The sequence below is a fragment of the Mobula birostris genome, chromosome 9, assembly GCF_030028105.1.
Source record: "Mobula birostris isolate sMobBir1 chromosome 9, sMobBir1.hap1, whole genome shotgun sequence".
Taxonomy (NCBI): Eukaryota; Metazoa; Chordata; class Chondrichthyes; order Myliobatiformes; family Myliobatidae; genus Mobula; species Mobula birostris.
Window position 1 is genome coordinate 66,581,377 of NC_092378.1, and position 22,277 is coordinate 66,603,653.

At 41.7% G+C, this 22,277-nt stretch overlaps 1 protein-coding gene across 1 annotated transcript in view; it reads left to right on the forward strand.

The window, feature by feature from the left end:
• Positions 1–22,277, forward strand: part of scyl2 (SCY1 like pseudokinase 2) — a 91,720-nt gene that overhangs the window by 19,866 nt on the left and 49,577 nt on the right. Inside the window, exons 3-6 of the mRNA XM_072268201.1 lie at positions 13,854–14,011; positions 14,113–14,257; positions 17,368–17,517; positions 21,971–22,192. Of these exons, the coding sequence (XP_072124302.1) occupies positions 13,854–14,011; positions 14,113–14,257; positions 17,368–17,517; positions 21,971–22,192 (675 nt within the window). The remainder of the gene's footprint in view (positions 1–13,853; positions 14,012–14,112; positions 14,258–17,367; positions 17,518–21,970; positions 22,193–22,277) is intronic.

Genomic DNA, 22,277 nt, shown 5'->3' on the forward strand with positions numbered 1-22,277 from the left:
CACATCTGACACCCAGAACAGAACTCTGGCCCTGTAGGCATAGCCCCTATTCTCTTGAGAGTTAGATAAGAAAGAAAAAATAAGGAATGAATTTACCTGCTTACCTTCCTCCAACTGTTTGTGCCGAAGCTCTGTTGAGCCAAAGCCTTACCACTCTGACTCAGACTGCAACAACGACTACTCCAATCAAAGACTCCCATTGAAGCGGGAGGAGAGAGAGCAGCACGCCGTGCATGTACAGCCCTCCGGTGAAAAATGATATCGTATCCGTTAAATAGGGGCCGTGGACAATTCTGATTTGATGGAGGCGGACGTGAAAGCACAGAGGAACATCTGGAAAAATTTCTGAAACGCCAGTTCACTGCTGTTGTTACTGTGTGATCAGGAATCTTTCGGAGGGAAGGCCTCAAAATCCCCGGCTTTGCCTGCTGTTGGCGACCGAGATGGAGGCTGAATCATTCGGATAGAGATGGCGCTCAGTACTTGGTGTCGGAGAGCTGATCAGAGCTTGAAGTTTTCGGATGACTCAAGAGTTGGACCGTGGTTGGGTATGGCAGGGAGAGTTTTTCTTCCTTCTCCCGTCTGCGTGAGATGTGGGACATTTGAGAGACTTTGAACTTTTTACCATGCTCATGGACTTCTTCATCAAGTTATGGTATTGTTGCACTGTTGTAACTATATGTTATAGTTATGTGGTTTTGTTAGTTTTTTTCAGTCTTGGTCTGTCCTGTGTTTTGTGATATCACACCAGAGGAAATATTGTATCATTTCTTAATGCATGCATTACTAAATGACAATAAAAGAGGACTGTGTGTCTTCATAATCTAAAAAAAAGAAAAGCTTTCTGCTTTTTGAAACATTTTGCTAGGCTTTTAAGATATAAAATTATTTTCATATTATTCTTTATAATTGTTGAATGTTGTTTTCTGTTGCATGTCACACTCTGACCAACACACCACAACAAATTCCCAACACATGTAAATGGTGAATAAAGTTGATCTTTGTAGTGTTACAGCTCCATAATACTCAAGGTTAGACCACGCTTGGAGTATTGTGTTCATTTCTGGTTGCCTTGTTATAGGAAGGATGTGGAAGAGAGGGTGGTAGAATGGGTGTAAGAGAAGATTTACCAGGATGCCACTTCATTAGAAAGCATGTTTTATAAGGATAGGTTGAGCAAGTGAGCGAGCTAGGCCTTTTTTCTTTGGATCGAAGGAGGATGAAACTTGATAGAGGGTATATAAGATAATAAGAGGCACAGAGAAAGTGGACAGCCAGAGACTTTTCTCAGGATAAAATGTCTAATACAAAAGGGCATAATTTTAAGTTGATTGGAGGAAAGTATAAGGGGGTGTTAGAGGTAGGTTCTTTACACAAAGAGTGGTGAGTGCATGGAACACCCTTCCAGGGACAATGGTAGAGAACAGATACATTAGGGACATTCGGAGACTCTTTAGATGGGCATGTGTATGATAGAAAAATGGAAGCCTATGTGGGAGGAAATGGTGAGATTCATCTTGGAGTAGATTAAAAGGTTGGCATAACATCATGATCTGAAGGGCATGTATGATGCTGTGTTGTTCTATCTACTGTGAATTAAAATAAAAGTCAGAAAGAATAAAGAGCTCAGCAGGCCAGGTGGCATCTGTTGCGAGCAGTACAATATTAATAAATATTGCACATCACATGACCTTTTATTCCCATGCAAACCCTCTTTCTCCTTTAACATGTTCCTTAAAATCAACCTCTTTGACCAGGCTTTTCATCTCCTAACCTAACATCTCTGTGGTGTGATTTGATAATGTTCCTACAAAATGCCTCAGGAATGGTGCCAATGAAGAGGACCTTAACTGAATACACCTCTTCCAGTTTGGCCCATGAAGACCTTCTACCTTCTACTTGGAATTGGGAGGGCAGGAAATGTTTGTAAATACAGTGCACAAACTGAGCGATACAGAAACAATTACTATAAATTACAATAAGAAATACACAACTAAATAAATAGCCCAAAGAAAGAGCAAAGCAATGATGTAGTGTTCACAGGTTTGTGAACCATTCACAAATCTAATAGCAAAAGTTCAGAAGCTATTTCTAAAACATTGAGTGTGCATTCCAGGCTCTTATACCTCTTCCCTGATAGTAGTAACGAGAAAAGGGCTTGTCCTGGATGGTGAGGGTCGCAAATGATGGATGCAGCCTTCCTGAGGCACCATACCATGCTGTGATGGCAACCAGTCAGGATGTTCTCTACAGATTTCAAATTTGTAGAAATGTCCTGGTCTTTGGTAACATATCAAATCTGCTCATACTCCTAATGAAGTGTAGCTGCTGGTATGCCTTCTTTGTGATTGCATCAATGTGTTGGGCCTCAGATAGATCCTCTGAGATGGTGACACCTAGTAACGTAAAGCTGCTCATCCTTTCCACTGCTGACCCCTCAATAAGAACTGGTGAGTGTTTTCTCAAATTCCACCTCCTGAAGTCCACAATCAATTCTTTGTCATTGCAACACCATACAACCAGCTGATCCATCTCATCCCTGTATGCCTCCTTGTTACGATCTGAGGTTCTGTCATCAGCAAGCTTATAGATGGCATTTGATCTGTGCCTAGCCACACAGCTGTGTGCTTAGAGAGAGTAAAGCAGCGGCTAAGCATGTAACCTTAAGGTTGATTTCAGCAAGGAGGAGATATTATTTCTGATCCGCACTGACTATGGTCTCCCGATTTTAAAATGACAAGGATACAGTTGCAGAGGAAAGTACACGTACCTGGGTTTTGAAGCTTGTTGATTAGTACTGAGGGGTTGATGTTATTGAAAGCTGAGTCGTAATCAATAAACAGCAGTCTCACATTAGTTTTGCTGTTGTCCAGGTGGTCCAAGGTTGAGTGTTGAGCTGGTCACATTGTACCCTTGGTAGACCTGTTATTGCAGAACATATAAAAGCCTTAACAACACATGCAGCAGGTTAAATGACAACTTTACCTCAATGTTATAGGACTATTTAACTGTCCCCTAGTACAATAAGATGGACTCTTATTTCAAAATCTACTTTGCTTTGGCCTTGCACCTTATTGCCCGCCCACACTGCATTCTGTTATTGTTTTACCTTGTACTACTCCAGTGCACTGTTGTAATGAAATGATCTGTATGGATGGTTTCACTGCAGTGCATGTGACAATAATAAACCAATTCATTTTCATTCTTTGGTAATCAGTGCCATTCGAACCTACTGTATTGTTTTAGTTTGAAGTTCCTTTTATATTTGAATCAACCTTCCCTGTGTGTGGTTCAATGAATTTCATTCCCTGTATGACTAACTTACAGAGGGCGGGGACTGGTTGCTGGATTTTGTGCATATGGGTCTATCTATTTACTTTATTTCTACTTCCAAAATCTTTGGACCTGGAGCTGGTTAATTGGGACTCCCTGTCAAGCATTAAACAGAACATCTGGGAATTAATTAGTGTATTATTAGATGGCTTCATTAGTAGTGGCTCCAGTAAGACCAGCTTCACTGCACAGAAGGGAAAGCCATTGCCTCTTTGTAGTAATTCATTGTGTTACACATTTACAATATTTAGGATCTGACTGGTTGTTAGACCCCAAGAATTCCAGTCATATTATTAGAGTAATTTTATAGGGTGGCATAGTAGTGTGGAGGTTAGCGCATTGCCTTACAGTGCCAGTGATTCGATTCTCTCCGCTGTTTGTAAGGAATTTGTACATTCTCCCAGTGACTGCACAGGTTTCCTCCAGGTGCTCTGGTTTCCTCCCACATACCAAAAGTATGTACCATTCAGGGTTAGTGAGTTGTTGGCATGTTGGAGCTCGAAGCAGGGTGACACTTAGCTGCCCAGTGTAATCCTCACTAATTTGATTTGGTACAAATGATGTATTTCATTGTGTTTCATTGTTTTGATATACATTTGTCAAATGAAGCCAGTAATTTTTTTAACCTTTTAGAGGATTATAAGAACGTTAAGTTGGTTTGTAGCAGTATTGTCTGTGTGATTTCCAAACAACAAATTGGGTTAAGTGTGTTCCTTCAGGTTTCTATTCATTGGTACATCTGATTGCATTTTGAGTTGTAGTGAAAAACTGAGCAGGTTTGGACTTTATTCCTTGAACTGTAGGGGAATGAAGGGAGATTCTTAGAGGTATGTAAGGTTATGAGGGATATAGATAGGTTAAGCACAAGCAGGTTTTTTTCCACTGAGGTTTGAGGAGACACGAACTAGAGATCATAGGTTACGGGTGAAAGGTGAAATATTTAAGAGGAAACTTGGAGGGGCATCTTCACTCGAAGGTGGTGAGGGGATGGAACCAGCTGCCAGCAGAATTGGTGGACGGAACTTCGATTGAAACACGAGAAGTTTGGAGAAGCACATGAATGGGTGAGAGATGGAGGTCTATGGTCCAGGTGCTGGTCGATACGAGTAGGCAAAATAACAATTGATATGGACTAGATGGGTCAGAGGGCCTGTTTTATGTACTGTAGAAAAAAAGTATATTTAGTGTTTAAAGTGCCAAAACCTCTCAAGGCTCTTTGTAGGACTGTTACAAGAATAAAGTTTGCTACCAGACTGCTCAGCAGAGATACTAGCAACAGAAGCTTGATGAAATGGTTGCTTTTAAGGAGCAGTTTAAAGCAGGCAGAAGGGTTATGTGCAGGAATTCCAGAAAGTCACAAGGCATGGGAACCATGAAACTTAGTTATGTAGGCTTGGAATTGGCTTGCCCACAGAAGGAAGAGGGTGATAATAGATGGAGGTCACTGACTAGTGCTGTTCTGAGACCCTTGCTCTTTGTGACTGATGAGGAAGTGGAAGGGCGGGTTAATAAGTTTGCAGGTGACATGAAGGTTAGTGTTCTTGTGGATAGTGTAGAAGGTTGCTGTAGGTTACAAGGGCATGTGGACAGGATGCACAGCTGGGCAGAGAAGTGGTAGATGGAGTTCAATCCAGGAAAGTGTGAAGTGATGTGGAAGATTAAACTTGAAGATGGACTGGAGTGAAGAAAAATGGGAGATGGCTTTCTAGATGCATATAAAATTGGAAGGGGCATAGACAGAGTGGACAGCCATTGCCTTTTTTGCAGAACAGCAATGGCTAATACCAAAGGACAACCCCTTAATATGAATGGAGGAAAGTTTAGGGGAGATGTCAGAGTAGGTATTTTACACAGGGAGTGGTGGTTGCCTGGAATGCACTTCCAGGGGTTGTGATAGAGGCTGATACAAAAGGGATATATGAAAGAAAAGCGCCTGGATGTAGGGGAAATGGAGGGTTATAGGCTGTGTTGGAGGAAAGGGTTAAATTGGTCATGTTGGTTTATATAGGTCAGCACAACATCATGGGCTGAAGGGTCAATGATATGCTGCACTGTTCTAGGTGGCGACACTGTAGTGTAGTGGTTATTGTAATGCTTCACAGAGCCTATGATCAACAATCAGTGTTTAACTCCTACCGCAGTCTGTAAGGAGTTTGTGTGTTCTCTCCGTGATTGCATGGGTTTCCTCTGGGTGCTCCGGTTTCCTCTCACACTCCAAAGATGTACAGGTTAGAGTTAGTAAGTTATGGGCATGCTATGTTGGTGTCGGAAGCAAGGCGATACTTGCAGGCTACCCCCAGAACGTATTCAGACTGTGTTGGTTGTTGACACATTTCACTGTATGTTTCGATAACATGTGACAAATAAAGTTTGTCTTTATCTTAATCTATGTTATAGTTCCTGAGTTGGTGCCCAGTTAACCAAAGGCACACGTGTTAGTGTTATAGAAAGGGAATTCAAGGATTTGCAAAACTCTAGAACTGGGCAAGTACAGAGAGCCGGTGTGGATAAATGTAAAACTAGAGTACTGATTTGTGAGAGCAAAATAGTTGAAATCAGAATGTAATTAAAGTTAACTACTTAATGTCATTAATGTTAAACCAACTGGTATCAAAAAACTCTGACAGAAACCAGATGTTGCAATAAGATCAAAACCACGAGGACAATGTAGTGTAGTCAAAGTACAAGAGCAAGCTTGAGGAAAACATACTGAACTATTTTAAGATCATATTCAAGTTTATTGTCGTTCAACTGTACACATGCATACATCACAGACAGCATATAAAATGATATTAACACGATAAAATATCTAGATGTAAACATAAAGTATATAAATTATATATTTAAATATACAGTAGTATACTGTCCTGTCATAAATAATGTGTACTGTGTGGTAGCAGGTTGTTCAGAAGTCTCACAGCCTGGGGGAAGAAGCTTCCCTTCAAAGAGATTCCCACCTGGTACAGGAATCGCAAGGCATCTGACCACAAGACCCCACAAAGAGTTACGAGGACTGCTGAGAGGATCATTGGGGTCTCTCTTCCACCCATTATCCAGACCGCTACCTACACAGGGTTCCTTAGCATTATCAGTGACCCCTCCCTTTTGTCCAACAATCTCTTTGACCCCTCTACCATCAGATAGGAGATACCATAACATTAGGACAAGAACTGTTAGGATGGGAAACAGCTTTTTCCTCCAGGCTGTAAGGCTACTGAACTCCTTGCCACCACCCAGGTCTCATATGAAGTACTAGTAGCATTATACTGTGGAAGTTGATTTAAATGCAAGGGTTAAAGATGATGTCCGGGCAACGATAACGTGCAGCAGTTGTAGAGAAGTAAGACTGCCGGAGGCACCTCTGCTTACTGCAGACATGATAGGCTGGGGTAACTGTGGCAGTGTGTACTCAAGCCAGACACATAAGGCATCTGTAGTGAGACTTCCAGAAAGATCTTCCTCAAACTCTTATACCTCAGGTCCCTTATACCTGTGTTTCTCAACCGGGATTCCAGGAGAGATTGTGATTTTAAAAAATAAACACTGTATTAGTGCTCGCAGTGGTTGGTGGTGACCGAACAGTGCCATTAGTAATCTCATTAGAGGTCCCTCAGCAATATGGCAGTGCGCAGTAGGATTGTGTTTATTCTCAGTTTTTGATGCAAGATAGGTGAGGCAGTTGATAATTTGTGAGCACTGTATTGCAGGGAGGGTAAGACAGTAGGCTGTTGAGCATGAAGTGCATTTTACGAGCTTTGAATGGACTCACCCAACTTGGGCTGTGATGTCAGCCTCTTCCTCCCAAATTACCTCCCTTCCACCCAACTTCCCCTTATGCGCCACCAACTGACTTATTGGAGTGAGCAAGCTACCAGTGTGGTAGAAAATTGGAGGGAAATTTTCATTCCAGTGTGGTGATTTTTGAAGTGGTGGTGTGAGATGGAAGAGGAGTCTTCTAGGCCTAGGCCTACGGACAATTCTGATTAGGTTAATGATGAAGAATTACAATTTTCTGAGTCATCTCACTGCACTAATGGACACAAAAAAAAGTCTGTCTTTACAATGAAAGCTACTTATCAATGGGTTTCACATGGACCAGTGACCCAAGTTGTCCTATTCCATTGTGCCTAGTTTGTGGCAAACAACTTACAAATGTAGCAATGGCTGCAGCAAAATTGAAAAGCCACTTAACTACAAATCACAGCCAGATGACACACAAAGTACTGATTATTTTAAACAACTCTTGGAATCTCAAAACAAACAGATTAAAGCTTTTGAAAATAAAGTCACAGTCAGTAAAAAGTCCCAGGAAGGAAGTTATTTAGTAGCCTTAAGACCAGTTCACTCGAAAACATTTAAAAAAACTGTGTGAAGTGTATCCTGCCTTTCATAGGAAAGCGATAGACACTTTGCTGCAGTTTTCAACTTCTTGCATGTGTGGAGGTGCTTTTTCTTGTTTAACAAGCATCAAGAGCAGGGATAGCAATCGTCTCATTTCAGTTGAGGGTGAAATCCATGTGTGCTTATCTCAAGTTCGATCCAGAATTGGGAAATTTATTCTGTTTTCCTCATGAGTTTTAAAAATCTATGAAAGGGAAAGAAAGAAATTAATTTCAAGAAAGGTAACCTAAGCTTAAATGTCTTTTTTTTCCAAGAAAAGTTGGCTAAAAATTAATTCTCTACTTAAAAGAGCATTGACAATTATTTTTGGATTATTGTATCTACAACTTACTGATCACCCTAATGTTCAGTGAGCTGTATATTTAATAATTTTCAAAGGTGCCTCCTGGGCAAAAAGATTGAGAAGGGCTGTTTTACACAATAGTGGTGCCGGAAACAGACAAGATAAGAAAAATGAAATGATGTGAAACCTAACCAGTAAATAAGGGACAATTGACTTTGCCAACTTCAAAATATCGGCTGTCTGCATGAAGTTTCGATTGACTTTTAACACCTCAGTTGTTAATGATTGATCCTGTGAGAAAGGACTTCAAACATATGCAATTTACCAAATGGTTAATATCCATAAGACAGTTTTTTGTATAAAAATGGCCGTTTTCTATTCAGACTTCAGAACAGTGCGGGTGACAGGGGCCCATGCTGTTCTCTTCGTGCACAAGTTTTTAAAAAATGGAATGCTTCAATCATAAAAGTGCATGTGGTCTCAGCTCAGTTATTTTAGCTATTTAATTTTATTATCAGTGACAACAATACTGTTTACTTTTTAACTTGTGTCATTAATGCTCCTTATTATTTGTGGTAGCTTGTTTTGTGTTATATGTACTGTGTTGTGCACCATTGGTCAGGAGGAATATTCTTTCATTTGGTGGTATATGTTCGTACAGTTGAATGGCAATAACTTGACAATGCTGAGGGCTCTAGAAACGCAGCACTTCTGGTACAGGTGTCCCCCGCTTTTCGAAGGTTCGCTTTACGAAACCTCACTGTTACGAAAGACCTACATTAGTACCCTGTTTTCGCTTTCAGAAGGTGTTTTCATTGTTACAAAAAAAAAATCAGCGCGCGATAAAAAGCCACGCACACCCCAAGCAGTCGCTCTCCCCCAGATTCGGAACGGCATTGCTTAAACACGTTACATTGAGCAGCCGTTTGGAAGATGAGTTCTGAGGTATTGGAAAAGCCTGAAAGAGCTCGTAAGGGTGTTACATTTAGCGTAAAACGAGACATAATTAGGCATTTTGATTGTGGTGAATGAAGTAAGGACAAAGTGAGTTTGACTTGTGGAAGCTGACGAAGATAATGTTGAAGAGGTTTTGGCATCCCATGACCAAGAGCTGATAGATGAAGAGCTGATGCAATTGGAAGAGGAAAGGATAACAATCGAAACCGCATGCAGCAGCAAAATGAACGTGAAGCCACTGCATGAGGTTTTCGCTGCAATGATAAAGTACGACTTTAATTTTGAATGGGTACATCAGTTTAGGGGATATTTGCAAGATGGTTTTAGTCCTTACAAAGAACTGTATGATAGAAAAATGTGCGAGGCTCAGCAGTCAAGCAAGCCTTCCACATCAGCCACAGCAGACGATGAACCTCGATCTTCCGACATCGAGGCGGGCAGTCATAGGAGAAGATGAGCCACGTGCTCTAATGGAAACAGATGACGACATGACACCCCAGTGTCCCACCACCCCAACACCCAGGCTGCGGACAGATACAGTACCGATTCGCGGAGAATGCAGCAGTAGCCGGGAGACACACAGCGCATCTTTAAGAAAAAAGCCGAAATAAACATTCTAATTAATTAGGTGCCGCCCCACACGTAAATGTCGGCCCAGATCAGAGGCGATGCAGTCGGCAATCGGCACTGATCTGAGCCGACAATTATGTGTTGGGTGGCACCTAATTAATTAACATGTTTATTTCGGCTTTTTTCTTAAATATGTGCTGTGTGCCTCCCAGCTACCACTGGACCCCTGCATGCTTCACGGCAATGTATTGGTCGGCGGCCTGGAGGGTGGCGGGCACTGCACCACCCTAGCCTCTGACAACTCAGTCTAACACACCATCATCAGTGTGCTCGGCAAGCTGCCTTGCCGATTCCGGTAAGTGATACTACTCTGTACATACGTTATTTCTACTTTATATCGGCTGTGTATTTTTACGTGTTATTTGGTATGATTTGGCAGCTTCATAGCTTAAAGGTTACTGGAGAGAGAGTTTTTGCCAACAGCGCTTGCGTGAAATTTTCGCTACGGAAAACAGTGCCGGCAATGATTGTGGAAAAATATTTCTACTTTATATAGGCTGTGTATTAATCATATCATTCCTGCTTTTACTATATGTTACAGTTATTTTAGGTTTTATGTGTTATTTGGCATGATTTGGTAGGTTATTTTTGGGTCTGCGAATGCTCACAGAATTTTCCCATATAAATAAATGGTAATTGCTTCTTCACTTTACGACATTTCGGCTTACGAACTGTTTCATAGGAACGCTCTACCTTTGGATGGCAGGGGAAACCTGTATATGTCCTGGAAAGGGGGTGGGGAGACTCTTGATGATAATCTCATCAGTCTTCACAATCCATTGTGAAGTCTTATGGTAAATTGCCTTGCAATTCCCATACAGCTCATCAAGACACTCAGTGGTGCTCCAGTAAAATGTGGTTAGAGCTGGGGTGGGGAGCCTCACTCACCTCAATCTCCTCAGGAAGTTGAGACTCCGCTATGCTTTCTTAACTAAAGAGATGGAGTTCAGGGACCAGGTGAGATGTTCTGTGATGTATGTTAGAGTGAGTTTTTTTTTGGGACAGTCAGCATGGCTTTGTGAAGGGCAGATCGTGTCTAACAAGCCTGATAGAGTTCTTTGAGGAGGTGACCAGGCATATAGATGAGGGTAGTGTAGTGGATGTGATCTATATGGATTTTAGTAAGGCATTTAACAAGGTTCCACAAGGTAGGCTTATTCAGAAAGTCAGAAGGCATGGGATCCAGGGAAGTTTGGCCAGGTGGATTCAGAATTGGCTTGCCTGCAGAAGGCAGAGGGTGGTGGTGGAGGGAGTACATTCAGACTGGAGAATTGTGACTAGTGGTGTCCCACAAGGATCTGTTCTGGGACCTCTACTTGTTGTGATTTTTATTAACGACCTGGATGTGGGGGTAGAAGGGTGGGTTGGCAAGTTTGCAGACGACAGAAAGGTTGGTGGTGTTGTAGATAGTGTAGAGGATTGTCAAAGATTGCAGAGAGACATTGATAGGATGCAGAAGTGGGCTGAGAAGTGGCAGATGGAGTTCAACCCGGAGAAGTGTGAGGTGGTATACTTTGGAAGGACAAACTCCAAGGCAGAGTACAAAGTAAATGGCAGGATACTTGGTAGTGTGGAGGAGCAGAGGGATCTCGGGGTACATGTCCACAGATCCCTGAAAGTTGCCTCACAGGTGGATAGGGTAGTTAAAAAAGCTTATGGGGTGTTAGCATTCATAAGTCGAGGGATAGAGTTTAAGAGTCGCGATGTAATGATGCAGCTCTATAAAACTTTGGTTAGGCCACACTTGGAGTACTGTGTCCAGTTCTGGTCGCCTCACTATAGGAAGGATGTGGAAGCATTGGAAAGGGTACAGAGGAGATTTACCAGGATGCTGCCTGGTTTAGAGAGTATTCATTAAGATCAGAGATTAAGGGAGCTAGGGCTTTACTGTTTGGAAAGAAGGAGGATGAGAGGAGACATGATAGAGGTGTACAAGGTAATAAGAGGAATAGATAGAGGTAGCCAGCGCCTCTTCCCCAGGGCACCACTTCTCAATACAAGAGGGCATAGCTTTAAGGTAAGGGGTGGGAAGTTCAAGGGGGATATTAGAAGAAGGTTTTTTACTCAGAGAGTGGTTGGTGCGTGGAATGCACTGCCTGAGTCAGTGGTGGAGGCAGATACACTAGTGAAGTTTAAGAGACTGCTAGACAGGTATATGGAGGAATTTAAGGTGGGGGCTTATATGGCAGGCAGGGTTTGAGGGTCGGCACAACATTGTGGGCCAAAGGGCCTGTACTGTGCTGTACTATTCTATATTCTAAGATACTTGTTTACACTTAAATGACTTTGGCCACCAGACTTCTATCTTAACTGTTTGACAAAGGACTGTGGATTGAGTCCACCACAATGGACTTCCTAAAAGGTGTGAATACCAGATGCTTCTGGCGCCGTAGTTTGACCTAATGCTGTAGTTTCGAAGATAGTGTTATCTATACATTATAAATATTAATTGTCTTCTATGTTAGTAGGGGAAATGCCAAATAAATGTATCGTAGACTTAACTTACATTCCTAAAGGACTGTGGATACCAACCCAGACATGTTGGCGTCGGAAGGAAAGGATGGTGTGATATTTTGTATGTAGCTTCAATAGGAAGCATTGTCTATGCATTGTCTATAACTTCTTAAGTAGCAATTGCCTTTGTGTTTAGCATATAAGTATCGAGCCCACATTGAGCTAGCAGACCTTTCTGCAGAAAGCGTCTCTGTACGTATGATGCCCGCTGTACCTTGTTGTGTTGAATAAAGAAGCTGCTTTGTATCTACCAGTGACTCTGTCTCTTCGGTGATTTCATCTTCGCTACACATGTGTGAGTTATATGTACTGTGTTGTGCACCATTGGTCAGGAGGAACATTCTTTCATTTGATAGTATATGTATGTACAATTGAATGGCAATAACTTGACAATGCTGAGGGCTCTGCAAACGCAGCACTTCTGGTATATGTCCTGGAAAGGGGATGGGGAGACTCTTGATGATAATCTCATCAGTCTTCACAATCCATTGTGCAGTCTTATGGTAAATTGCCTTGCAATTCCCATACAGCTCATCAAAACACTCAGTGGTGCTCCAGTAAAATGTGGTTAGAACTGGCGTGGGGAACCTCACTCACCTCAATCTCCTCAGGAAATGGAGACTTCGCCGTGCTTTCTTAACTAAAGAGGTTGAGTTCAGGGACCTGGTGAGATGTTCTGTGATGTACACTCCAAAAAAACTTGGTTCACCTGACTCTCCACGGAGGAGCCATTGATGTGCAGTAGGATCGGTCAGCCTGTACCTTCTTGAAGTCCACAAGTGGCTCTGCCTCCTCTTTATATGCCAACTCATCATTGTTGCTGATGAGGCCAATCATTGTTGTGTTATCAGTGGTTAGAGCTGGATCGAGCAGTACAGACATGCATCAACAATATGAACAGCAGCAGAGTAAACACTGCCCTAGGGCTGTTGGTGTCAACACAGACTTTTGATTGTGGTCTCTCCATCAGAAAGTAAGATCCAATGACGGGGAGGCATTGAGACCTGGCAAGGACAACTTACCCACCAGCTTCTGAGAAATGATCATATTGAACACTGAACTGAAGTCGATGAACAGCACTCTCCAGCTGGGACAAGACTGAGACTGTTGCATTGTTGGTGGACCAATTGGGCAATATGCAAAGTAGCAAGGGTTCAGTGTAATGGGAAGACAGGATTTCATGCAGTTCATGACCGGCTGCTGAAAGCTTTCATTATTATTGAGGGCAGTGCCACCATTGTCTGTTGACACCACTATTTTCGGACCTGGTTTGTGATTCAACCAGCAAAATCCTAATGGTGACTTGGCCCTAAAATGGACTTTCTTTTTGTTCTAAATGTGTTCTTTCTTGTAAAAATAGTGTATAATTCACATTAATTATTTTCTTGTGAATGCTGCTTATCTGATGCTATATGCTGCAAGTTTTTAATTGGACCTGTGCACACATGTACTTGTGCAGATGAGTTTGGTTTTGACCCCACTGTTTCAAAGATTTTCATACCTAGCATTGGAATGCACATACATTACATGATTTTTGTAAAAGTTTTCAGCATCGTGCAAATAGATTGTTTACAGTCTCTTCCAATGGTCATTGTGAAGCACTAGTAATGCACATTTCATACTCTTTTTGATTCTCACGGTAATCTTTAACATTCAATAGAATCAATTGTAAAATGCAATTTTAATATTTCAATTCTGTGACATTGATCAAGTTTTATTTGTCTCCTTGTTTCAGGAAGTGGCTGTGTTTGTTTTTGACAAAAAACTAATTGAAAAGTGCCAGAAGTTTGAAAAGGACCACATAATCGAGTCGCTCAAGAAAGGTGTGCAGCAGCTGACGAGACTGAGGCACCCCCGGCTGCTGACTGTACAGCATCCGTTAGAGGAGTCCAGGTAGAGGCATTCTGATACATGCATTGCTAACTGTTCATATGAAAATTAACTATTGTTAAACTGATTTTTTCCTTTTGTGGTCTAACTGAACTTCTTTTTAGAGACTGTTTAGCCTTTTGCACGGAGCCCATCTTTGCAAGCTTAGCCAATGTCCTCGGTTGCTATGAACACCTACCGTCTCCTGTCCCTGCAGAAATTAAAGAGCACAAGCTTTATGATGTGGAAATCAAATACGGTTTGCTGCAGGTGAGCCAATGGTGCGTTTTCTGCATACTCAACTCTATGATAGTAACACACACAAAATGCTGGAGGAACTCAGCAGGTCAGGTAGCACCTATGTCACGATTATGGCTGAGACCCTTCATCAGGATTGGAAAAGAAGGGGGCAAAAGCCAGAATAAGAAGGTGGGGAAGGGAGAGAAGTACAAGCTGGCAGATCATAGGTGAGGGAGAAGAGGGTGGGTGGGGGAGGGAAAATGGTACGAGAAGCTGGGAAGGGATAGGTGGAAGAGTTAAGGGCTGAAGAGGAAGGAATGATGTGAGGATTAGAATTTTTACAAGTTTCAGTCTGAAACATTGACTGTGTACCCTGAGGTCCAAGACCTGCCAATATTAGAAAGACCCTCTCCATAACCTCTCTATCTAGGCCTTCCAATATTCGATAACTTCAGTGAGATCACCCCCTCCTCCCCCCCCAAAAAAAACCTCTGGTGTGTTAACCAGGTGTCTTTAGCACTGTTAGTTGTGAGTACAAGCTGAATGTCAGTCTAGATTTTGGGCTGAAGTCTCCACTGAATTGGTGGTAAGAAGTCCGCCAGTGTGTCCCAGAGGAGTCTATTTGTGCCCTTTGTGCATGATGTTGTGCTAACCTTTTAACCTACTGTAATATCAACCTAACCCTTCCATCCTACACAGCCCTCCATTTTTCTGTCGTCCATATACCTATTGAAGAGTTTCTTAAATGCCTCTAAAAGACATTACCGCCGCTGTCTGTAAGGAGTTTGTATGTACGTTCTCCACATGACCACATGGGTTTCCTCTGGATCCTCCCACATTCCAAAGAGGGTTAATTGATCACATGGGTATAATTGGGCATCACAAGCTTGTTGGGCTGGAAGGAACTGTTAATGTACTATAGATCTAAGTAAAAGTAAAAATAAATAAAATTATCCAAATTCGAAGAATCTTGGAAGATTATAGCCAATACATCTGCTATTTCAGTAGCCACTTCTCTAGATACAAGGATGTAAGTCATCTGGGACAGGGACTGACTAGGTCTCAGCATCATTAGTTTTCCTAACATCAATTCACTAAATCCAGTTTCATTCATTTATTTAATTCTTGCTCACCATTATTCGTTGTGGAATGTTTGTCATAACTTCTTCCACAAAAAATGATGAAAAGTCTTAAGACCATAAGAGACAGGAGTAGAATTTGACCAAGAACCTATCAATCTCTGCTTTATATACAGTTGCAAGAAAAAGTTTGTGAACCCTTTTCAATTACCTGGTATTTTACATTAATTACTCATAAAGTGTGGTCTGATCTTCATCTAAGTCACAATAATAGACAAACACAATCTGCCTAAGCTAATAACACACAAAAAATTGTACTTCTCGTCAATACTGAGTACACCATTTAAACAATCAGTCTAGATTCAAAAAAGTATGTGAACCTCTAGGGTTGTGCCTTCCACAAAAGCTTTTTGTAGTCAGGTGCTCCAATCAATGAAATGGGATTGGAGGTGTGGGTTGTAGAGGTGCCCTGCCCTATAAAAAAGGCACACAAAGTTAGGTTATTGATAGAGCCTGCTCTTCTCAAGAAAGATCTGTTTATGTGCAGCATGTCTTGATCAGAACAACTTTCAGGGGACTTTAGAAGAATTGTAGAGATGCATGAAGCTGAAAAAGGCTACAAAATGATTTTTCAAGTCCTGAGTGTTTATCATTCACAGTAAGAGAAATTGTCTACAAATGGAGGAAATTCAGTACTGTTGCTACTTTCCGTAGAAGTGGGCATCCTGCAAAGATCAGATCAAGAGCACCATGTCCAATGCTGAAGGAGGTGAAGAAGAACCCAAGGGTAATGGCAAAAGACCTGCAGAAATCTCAAGAACTTGCTAAAGTCTCTGTTCATGTGTCCACTATATGAAAAACATAGAACAAGAATAGTGTTTGTAGAAGGACACCACAGAGGAAATCTGCTCTCCAAACAAAAACATTGCTGCACATCTCAAGTTTGTAAAAGACCACCTGGATGTTCCACAATACCTCTGGGACAATGTTCTGTGGACGGATGAGACTAAAGTTGAACTTTTTGGCAGAAATGCACACCGCTATGTTTGGAGGGAAAAGGGCACTGCACATCAACACCAAAACCTCATCCCAACTGTGAAGCACGGTGGAAGGAGCATCATGATTTGTGCTGCTTTGCTGCCTCAGGGCTTGGACAGCTTGCAATCATTGAGGGAACAATTAATTCAAAATTATGTCAAGACGTTTTACAGGAGAATGTCTGCGTAGTGGTCCGTCACCTGAAGCTTAATAGAAGATGGATGATGCAATAAGACAATGATCCAAAACACAAGAATAAATCAACAGAATGGTTTAAAAATAAGAAAAATTGTGTTTTGGAATGGTCAAGTCAGAGTTCAGATCTTAACCCAATTGGGATGCCATGACATAACCTGAAGAGGGCTGTTCATGCAAGGTATCCCAGAAATATTGATGAACTGAAAGTTTGTATGGAGAAATGGTCTAAAATTCATCCTTGCCATTGTTCAAGTCTAATCAACAGCTGTAAGAAACGTTTGGTGGAGGTTATTGCAGCTAAAGGAGATTCTACCAGTTATTAAAAACAAGGGTTCCCATACATTTTCCAGCCTGGACTGTGAACGATTAAACAATGTGTTCAACAAAGTTCAAAGACATGAAAAGTACACCTGTTTATGTGTTATTAGTTTAGACTGATTGTGTTAGTCTATTATTGTGACTTGGATGAAAATTGGAACACATTTATGAGTAATTAGTGCAGAAAACTAGGTAATTGCAAAGGGTTTACAAACTTTTTCTTGCAACTGTATCCCCAGTGATTCTGCCATTTTCTTGGTCTCTACAACTATTTCCCCAGGTTGTTTGTACTCTAGTCTGTAATTCAGTCCCTCAGGATTTGGTGTGTAAAACTCTGTTGAACAAACTGTTGTTGCCTAGGAATATGTGACTGGTCCTCCAGGATTTTCAGCAGTACATGTGCTGTCCTAGACTTTGTACTTATGGTATGTCCATGATTATGATCATGTAGTTATTTTAATTAAGTCCATTTTAAACTGCAATAATATGACACTCCTTTACTTGCAGGTTTGTGAAGGCCTCTCCTTTTTGCACAGCAGTGTTAAGATGATTCATGGGAACCTAACACCGGAGAATATCATTCTGAATAGGAGTGGTGCCTGGAAAATCATGGGTTTTGATTTTTGCATATCATCTTCCAATTCATCGGAACAGGAGGTAGTGACAGGATAATTCATTCAATTGCTTTCTGATTCTAACAGGACATTTTGTTATTTTCTTAGCATTTATTATTTCCCAGTGGACCTGGCCTTGTGGATCAGATTAGTCCCTTCCTTACCTATAGTTTTGTGGTGCTGTGCTGTCGTAGCGATTAGTGTAAAACTTTCTGGCGCCAGCAATCACAATTAGGGTTCAATTCCTGTCACTGTCTGCAAGTTTATATGTTCTCCCCACCAAGCAATTACCATCAAAAGATAACTTGCAATACTAGAGGAAACAACACACTGGACCATTGCTACACCACCATCAAGAATGCCTACAGTGCTATTCCACGCCCTCACTTCGGGAAGTCTGATCACCTGGCTGTACTTCTACTCCCTGAGTATAGGCAGAGACTGAAGACTGCAGCACCAGTAGAGAGGACTAAGAAGGTATGGACAAGGGAAGCACAGGAGCGCCTACGGGACTGCTTTGAATCGGTGGACTGGACTGTATTCAGGGATTCATCTTTGAACCTGGATGAGTATGCTGCAGTTGTTACCGACTTCATTAAAACCTGTGTGGATGAGTGTGCACCTACAAAGACTTACTGTACATTCCCAAACCAAAAGCCATGGACGAACCAGGAGGTACATCGTCTACTGAAGGCTAGACCTGTGGCATTCAAGTCTGGCGACTCAGGCCTGTACCAGAAAACCAGGTATGATTTGCGGAGGGCTATTTCAAGGGCGGAGAGACAATTTTGAGTGAGGTTGGAGGTGACATTGGATGCACAGCAACTCTGGCAGGGTTTACAGGACGTTACTTCCTACAATGCACGCTTTGGAAGTGAGAACACAACTACAGCTGTGAAGATCCCTACTGCACCTGATGACCCTGTGATCTCTGTCTCAGAGGCCAATGTTAGGCTGTCTCTAAAGAGAGTGAACCCTTGCAAAGCAGAAGGTCCCGATGGAGTCCCTGGTAAGACTCTGAAAACCTGTGTCAACCAACCAGCGGGAGTATTCAAGGACATTTTCAACCTCACACTGTTACGGGCGTAAGTTCCCACTTGCTTCAAAAAGGTAACAATATTACCAGTGCCTAAGAAAAATAATGTGAGCTGCCTGAATGATTATCACCTGGTAGCACTCACATCGACAGTGATGAAATGCTTTGAGAGTTTAGTCATGGCTAGACTGAACTCCTGCCTCAGCAAGGACATGGACCCATTGCAATTTGCCTTTTGCCATAATAGGTCAACAGCAGACGCAATCACAGTGGCTCTCCACAGGGCTTTAGACCACCTGGACAACACAGACACCTACTGTTCATTGACTATAGCTCAGCATTTAATACCATCATTCCCACAATCCTGATTGTGAAGCTGCAGAACCTGGGCCTCTGTACCTCCCTCTGCAACTGGATCCAACAGGAAGACCACAACCTGTGCGGACATATCCTCTTCGCTGACTGTCAACACTGGTGCGCCTCAGGAATGTGTGCTTAGCCCACTGCTCTACTCTCTTATACACCCATGACTGTGTAGCTAGGCACAGCTCAAATACCATTTATAAATTTGCTGATGATACAACCATTGTTGGTAGAATCTCAGGTGGTGATGAGAGGGCATACAAGAGTGAGATATACCAACTAGTGGAGTGGTGTTGCAGCAAAAACCTGGCACTCGATGCCAGTAAGACAAAAGAGCTGATTGTGGACTTCAGAAAGGGTTAAGACGAAGGAGCACATACCAATCCTCATAGAGGGATCAGAAGTGGAAAGAGTGACAGTTTCAAGTTTCTGGGTGTCAAGATGTCTGAAGATCTAACCTGGTCCCAACATGTAGATGTAGTTATAAAGAAAGCAAGACAGCGGCTATACTTTATTAGGAATTTGAAGAGATTTGGCATGTCAGCAAATACACTCGAAGACTTCTATAGATGTACCATGGAGAGCATTTTGACAGGCTGCATCACTGTCTGGTATGGAGGGGCTACTGCACAGGACCGAAAGAAGTTGCAGAGGGTTGTAAATCTAGTCAGCTCCATTTTGGGTACTAGCCTACAAAGTACCCAGGACATCTTTAGGGAGCGGTGTCTCAGAAAGGCAGCGTCCATTATTAAGGACTTCCATTCCCTTTTCTCACTGTTACCATCAGGTAGGAGATACAGAAGTCTGAAGGCACTCACTCAGCGATCCAGAAACAGCTTCTTCCCCTCTGCCATCTGATTCCTAAATGGACTTTGAACCCTTGGACGCTACCTCACTTTTTTTTAATATACAGTATTTCTGATTTTTGCATGTTTTTTAATCTATTCAATACATGTATACTGTAATTGATTTATTATGATTTTTTTCTCTTCTATATTATGTATTGCATTGAACTGCTGCTGCTTAGTTAACAAATTTCACGTCACATGCAGGTGATAATAAACCTGATTCTGTTTCTGAATCTAACTGCGTGGGTTTCCTCCAGGTGCTCTGGTTTCTCCCCACATTCCAAGACATTTGGGTTAGTGTTAATAAGTTGTGGGCATGCTATGTTGTCATGGAAGCATGGTAACACTTGGAGTATTTCCCCAGCACATCCTTGGAATGTGTTGGACTTTAATGCAAGCAACGCATTTCACTGTATGTTTCGATGTTTCAATGTACATATGACAAATAAAACTAATCTCGTTTAAACAGAATGGGTGAGCCAAAGGGCCTGTTTCCATGCTGTAACTCTGTGATTCATCTGGTCAAACAGAATCTACAATGAGTGAACTAAATTAATGTTTCAGACTTATAACCATTCATCAAGTTACAGGAAAGCCGCTGATGACAGATCAGTTTAGCCCTTCCCTCCTACAGAGCCCACAACCCTTCATATTTGAAATAGAGTTCGAATTTTATCATAGTAGCCAGAGAATTTAAACAGATAATGTTGAGCAGATGCCATCAGTGCTAATGAAACTAGGATTGTTGCAAAATCTCATTTGATTCTCTTTTCTCTTTCAATCAGCTGTCCTGACTGCATCTGGTGTGAGGTCCAAAGCAGTGAGATTTACTCTTGATCACAAAACATTTTGTTATGAAGTCACCATGACGTAGAATGCACACAGGGCAATTTTTACAAGAACAGGCCATTCGGCCCAACAAAGCTTGCCACATTCCTATTCATATAGTGTGTTGATATAACTATCAAGTTTAGATTTGAAAGTCTCTAAGGTACCCAACTAGGTAGTTTGTTCCACATGTCCACAGCTCACCGTGTTAAAAAAATTACTTCCTGATGTTAATCTGAAATCTCCTCCATGTGTCCTTGACGTTGGATTACTTTTGAAGTAGCAGCAGCCATCCACCTTACTTATACCCTTAATGATTTTGAACACTTCTATCATGTCTCCTCTCATTCTATGTTTACTAAGGTTAAAAAGATTTAATTCTTTCAATCTTTCATCATAGCTTTGTGGACTGAAGGGTCTGTATTGTGCTGTAGATTTTTTATGTTTCTAAACCTCATACCCTGCAGAATTGGAATGAGTCTAGTTGTCCTTTTCTGAACTCTCTCTAGTGCCATCACATAATATGGAGAACAAAATTGTATACAGTACTCAAGGTGTGGCCTCAGAAGCGTAATATACAGCTTCCGGAGAATGACTCTAGACTTGAGCTCCACTGAGCACATTATATAGCCAGCATTCTGTTAGTCTTCCTAATTGCTTCTGTGCATTGTCTAGGTGTTGATAATAATGAGTCTACCAGGACACCCAAAACCTCCTCGTACAGTGCGCTTTTTAACTCAAGGGCCCCCCATTGTGTATTTATAGCTAATATTTCTGCTTCCTATATGTAATACTTGTATTAAATTTCATCTGCCATTTATCTGCCCACATCCTGATTTTGTTTAGATCTAACTGTATTGATTCTGCTGCCTGAATGTTATCAGACTGTTCCCCCTAATTTTGTGTCATCAGCAAACTTTACCATGAGGTGGCTGAATGTTGCTGGACCAAAGACTATTTGCAGTGGATAATGCTAGGTTTTACAATTTGAATTTAGTTAAATCAGGTTTTTTTTGTGGAACGTAACTTGAAATGCTGGAGGAACTCAGCAGGTCAGGCAGCATCTATGGAGAGAAATCAACAGTTGACCCATAACATTGATTATTTATTCCTTTCTATGGAAATCTGGAATAATGCAAACAAAATGTTGGAAAAACTCAGCAAGTCAAGCAGCATCCATGGAGGGTAATAAATAGTCGCTGTTTTGGGTCAGCTACTTTGACTCTTTATTTTCCTCCATAGATGCTGCCTAGCTTGTCGAGTTCCTCCAGCATTTTGTGTGTGGTGTTCAAGATTTCCAACATACTAATAGAGTGCTACAGCACAGATACTAGCCCTTCGGCCTATCTAGTCCATGCCAGACTATTATTATGCATCTGCAGAATCTCTTGTGTTTATATTTTTCTCGTTCCCTTTTGCAGCTTAAATTTACATGCAAGGAGTGGGACCCAAACCTTCCTCCTTTGTGCCTTCCGAACCCAGAATACGTTGCTCCGGAGTACATTCTATCAGTGAGCTGTGATCTGGCCAGTGACATGTACTCCTTAGGAGGTGTCATGTTCACCGTGTTTAATGACGGCACACCCATCTTTGAAGTCAACAAGCAGGACATCTTCAAGAGTTTCAGCAGACAACTGGATCAGGTAATCGAAAAGCACAAAAACTGTAGGGAATGAACATTAATAAAAACCGGCAGTGTTGCAAGTGCTCAACAGGTTAGTCAGCATC